Genomic DNA, 4,846 nt, shown 5'->3' with positions numbered 1-4,846 from the left:
GGGCGGACGTGCTCGACGATGGTGGCCGGCGTGTGGGCCGTCGAATTTATTTGAAGAATCACGGGAAAAAACAACAACAAAAAGAGGTTGGGGCCAGATCCCTTAGCCACGGCGGGACGGGTAGTAGCGCGCGTGCGTCTCCGCTGTTGCCAGCAGCCCCTGGGAGATGCTGCGGGGAGACTTTCTCCCGCACGCACGAGGCGCACCTTTTCCTTTGAAAGAATTCCTCCCTGCACTTCGCGCTGCTCCCACCGAGGGGCTGCGCCACCCTTCCTCATTTCAAGAGCCTCGGGCGGTGGTTTCTCCCTCGTCTCCCGCGCAACCGTCCGCCTGTCGTATTTCCACCTCGTCTTTCGCTGGCGCGGCTCCTCCCAGTTGCTGCAAAGCACGCGACTACTTCCTGCCGGTGTTGCTGCGCATGCCTCCAACGTCTTTGTCGCGGCAGCAGCAGCGGCGGCGGCGGTAACTCCAGGGCAGGGGCTTCGCTCCACAATTGGCCGCGACTCGGTTGTGGCCGCCCATTCTTTTCCCTACGACAACCCCAAGCCACGCCGCCCGTCGCGGAGGACAGCACGCGCAACAAAAGGATCGACACACCGCACAAATGCTTGTTTTATTTTGTTCCGCCCGCACACAGCAGCAAAAGGGAAACAACAGACCAACAAATACGCCGCGAGCAACAAAGAACAGGCGTTCATTCATTACTTTCGCCGTCCCCTCCTTCTGCTGGCCGCCAACGGCATTCGCTTGCCCCCCACAACCCGCCGCAGGCAGGGACCATACAAAGAACCCACAAAAGCACCGCAAACAGACGGTGCTGCAACGCCGCTGGTGTGACAGCAACGCAAAAAGCAGGAGCGCCCCCACACAACAGCCTCTAACGCTTCCCGAGCTCAAATGTGATTTCCGTGACATGGTCTTCCTCACACGGAGAAGCACCGCATAGCACAGAAGTCGCTGCGCACACAACCCAGACGCCACACAGCATCTAAACAGCAGTGCCAGGCGGCGATCTCTGCTGCCGCAGGATCAGCCAGCTTCCACAAGCACGCCAATCGGCCCGCAGGAAGCCTTGCACCATCTGCTTCTAGAATTTCCGGGCACCTTGGCTGTGCGCCAACGGCTGGGCATTGAACAGGACCTTCGCCTCGGAAAGTTCTCTCAATGGCAGTTGCTTCATAGCAGGAAACTTTTGTCGTTGCTCGACCACCTCTTCGGCACTCAGATGGCATCGTGTGGCTAGACATGTTGGTAAGAGTAGGAAAAGAAGAAAATGTAAAGAGGAAAAAAGGAGGAAGAGGCTGAGTGCTATCAATGGACCGGGGTGAATTTTCCAGTCAACCGCAGTGAAGCGAATGGACGAGCGTTCACGAAGGTAACCCTGTTTATTGTGGAAGAAGCCGAGATAACTTCGTAATATTGTATTCAATGTGTATTTCAGCAGTTACCATAACTCACCGATGCCGTATTTTATTGAGAATGCACCAGTTACTCAATCCATTCATTTCTTCTCTCAAGGTAATCCAATTGACAAGCATACAAGCAGCTAAAGTGCACTGCGAAAGGCCCAAAAGAAAAAACACATACAAGGATGCGTCACACTATGCTATTGCTGGTGCCGCTGCTCTGCTGCGTCTCTGGTTCTGTTGCCGTCGCTGAGCATCACTGCATCTCCGATGAAATTGAAAAAAAGGTTGGCCCCCGGACAACAGCAGTGGTGCTAGAGCTGCCAACTCGGGGAGGTGGCATGATACGGGCGCTGACTGCCTCGGATCCCGATTGGGCGCCCATCCGCTTTCAATTCTTCACGGAGGATCTGAACGATCCCTCAAGATACTGCACCGCCGAGGGGCAGATTCGTCCGGACTTTACTGGGGGAACTGTTGAGTGTAAGAGAGAGGATATTTTAAAGGAGGAAAAAAAGTCCATCATATTAAAATCCCTTGTTCCCCGAGCACTTAAAATGCACACGGATCGTCTACTTGTTAGGCCTCTCATGGGCAGGGTTATTGTACCAGAGTTCTTGTCAGGTGTATGCGCTCAGTTTACAATACCCAGCTCCCACCAAATAGAGGGTGTGACCGGTGCGGACATGTACCTGTATGTCTCCGCTGCCCCTGTAAAGGGTTCCGCTCTTGCGTGGGCTACTTCATGCTCTGCATTACCCGATGGGCGTCCTGTTGTTGGTGTGGTGAATTATGGCCCGAGCTCTGTCACTGATTCGGAGTACAGTGTTCGTGTTGTAGTACATGAGATTGGACATGCTCTTGGGTTTGCTGTGGAGATAATGGAAGAACGCAATATGTTAAAAGAGGTTAAGGGTGTACGTGGCAAGGCAAAGGTGCTTCAGGTGTCGTCACCCAAGACGGTGGAAAAGACTCGCGAGCACTTCAACTGCGTGAATGCTACCGGCATGGAGCTGGAGGACGAGGGTGGGGAAAGGACAGCATCGTCGCATTGGAAGAGACGCAACGCAAAGGACGAGCTGATGGCTGGGAATGAAGGAATCGGGTACTACACTGCTTTGACAATGGCTGCTTTTGAGGACACCGGTTTTTATAGGGCAAATTGGGGAAAGGAGGAACCGATGTCATGGGGCAACAACTCCGGCTGCGCGCTGCTGACGGAGAAATGCGTGATAAATGGCGTCACCAAGTATCCAGAGATGTTTTGCACCGCTGAAAGCCGCCTTTTTTCATGCACGTCTGATCGCCTGGGGCTGGGGCACTGTACAATAGAACTCTACGACGCTCCCCTTCCCCCACAATATCAGTACTTTTCGAATCCCAAACTTGGCGGTTCGCCCGGTTTTTTTATGGACTTCTGCCCTTACATTGAAGCGTATTTCAACACTTGGTGCACTGATGGGGAGGCAGACGTTATGCGTGGGAGCCGCGTTGGCCCGACGTCCAAGTGCTTGAAAGGGGATGGACTCGCCGATTTCATGGGTCGTATTGGTGACGTGTGCGCTGAGGTGTCGTGTGACAAGGGCGAGGTGAGCGTGCGGTACCTTGGAGATGATGCGTGGCACAAATGCCCGGAGGGCAGCAGTATTACACCAACTGGGCTGTTCACGGGAGGGAGGATTTTGTGTCCAAAGTACGACGATGTATGTATTGTCTTCAATACAATTAATGGAACTGGAGACGTGAGCAGTTTGCTGTCAGCTTTTCCCCCGATTCCATTGGTTATGCTGGTTCTTATTTTTATTTCAATGTGTTAATGATTTTGTAAAAAGAAACGCGTGTTGTAATCGTTAAATTGTAAATGTGCCAGTTGTTGGTCAGTACTGTTAATTTATCATGTTTAATTATTTTTAATTCCTTACGGGTACATTTGTCCCCAATTGAAAGGAGATGCTTTGATAGTAATATATATATGTGCGGTCCTGAGCGGCCTCTATTTTTTCTCTGCTATTTATTTCAGGTCAAACTAGTATTTTTCCAAATTGAACCGGATCTTGCGTCAAGAACGCAAAAGAAGCAGCGCGTGTGTGAAGCAGCATTTATAGAAAAGAAGCCATTTGCATTGTTGGAGCGTAGTTTTTTTTTTTTTTTTTTTTGAATTTGTTTGTCATTTTCCGTTTTTTTTTTTTTTTCTTTTTTTGGTTTTTTTTTTTTTAAATGGTTGTGAGAGGAATGGTGTGAACGGAGGTGTGTCTGGAGGAACACCCAATAATAATTTCTTGTAGGAGCTTGTGAGGAGAATGAACGCGAGGAAGCTTGGTTGTCTGGATTAATATATCCTCCTGATAAAACGAATATATTTATTTACGATAATTGCCCATCTTTTGAAAGCTCTGCAACACCGCGATGGAAGGAGTCGAGGAATCGATAACGGCAAGGCGAATGTCCTTTCATTTTTTGCTTTCCCACTCATCCTCTTTTGATTCCTACCTCGCGACGGGGTCTTGTGGTTGGATGAGCACAAATTTTTCCACTTTGTAATGAATAAACATCATCAATCTGAATAGACCGCACCGTGTCAGGAGAGTGACTTCCCCAATATACATGTATTTACTTGGAGCAAACATTGAGGATGTGGCAAATCCGCTGCCTCTCCATTTACCCCTTTTCCCCGTCTTGCTTGATTTCTTTAGATAATTTTAGGATTCGTCCAGCGGTCCAGGCGATTATTTTCCCCTATCTATTCTTTTGAGGCCTAGCGCAAAGAATATTTATTGAGGGAGGAATTTATGGGTGGATTCATGGCTCGGACGGCATTCACGAGACACACACGCCCACAACCACATTCTCTGAGGCTGTGTGTCCAACGACACTTTGTTTTTGCCCAGCGAATTACCCGCCATTGAGCCACCACGTGGGCGGCGTTCTCACCATTAGCGGGCGGTGGGCTTGTTGCAAGGCGGGGCCAAGACAAAGGGATGAATTGCACCTCGTTGCGACACTCTGTCGCTGCCATCACCGCTCCGAGGAACCCTGAGTCCATTCGAGCCTCTCTGAAGAGGAAGAAGCACACCGCTGTTTGGAGCAATTGGGCGGCACTTGAAGGAAGGCGGTTGGCGCTGCACTGGCCCATATGAGTGTGCTTGGTCTCAGTTGGAGGCTAAAAAATATTGGCGTGCAGCTCAGATGCCCACGCGCGGTTCCATGCGGTGCGTATTGGATTGGCGCCGACGCAAGAGCCGTCCACATCCATCAATGGAACGGCAACTTGGCGCGCATCAGCACTCAGCCAGGCGCGTCACAAGTCTCCACCGCTTCTGCCTCGGGAAGTTGGAATGCTTCCCATACGCCAGAGACAATCGGAAGATCATGCAGATTCATGAGGCGCCAGGGGAATTAGAGCTGTCGCTCGGCCCACGGGGCACACAGGGGCCCAGGCG

At 51.1% G+C, this 4,846-nt stretch overlaps 1 protein-coding gene across 1 annotated transcript, besides 3 other annotated features; it reads left to right on the top strand.

The window, feature by feature from the left end:
- Positions 1-4,846: a sequence feature (areas merged during assembly that could not be assigned to a particular haplotype. This can correspond to areas where the two haplotypes were merged or to regions with more than two copies in the genome that were merged during assembly.).
- On the top strand, positions 1,592-3,223 carry Tc00.1047053511723.10 (surface protease GP63, putative; the record flags this gene model as incomplete). Its single annotated transcript, XM_798806.1, has 1 exon — positions 1,592-3,223. The coding sequence occupies one exon, from the start codon at positions 1,592-1,594 to the stop codon at positions 3,221-3,223; it is 1,632 nt and encodes a 543-aa protein (XP_803899.1).
- Positions 3,543-3,621: a microsatellite.
- Positions 3,690-4,137: a mobile genetic element.

This window comes from Trypanosoma cruzi, genomic scaffold (genome assembly GCF_000209065.1).
Source record: "Trypanosoma cruzi strain CL Brener 1047053517159 genomic scaffold, whole genome shotgun sequence".
NCBI classification, from domain to species: Eukaryota; Euglenozoa; class Kinetoplastea; order Trypanosomatida; family Trypanosomatidae; genus Trypanosoma; species Trypanosoma cruzi.
This window is presented reverse-complemented; position numbering and strand designations above follow the sequence as displayed.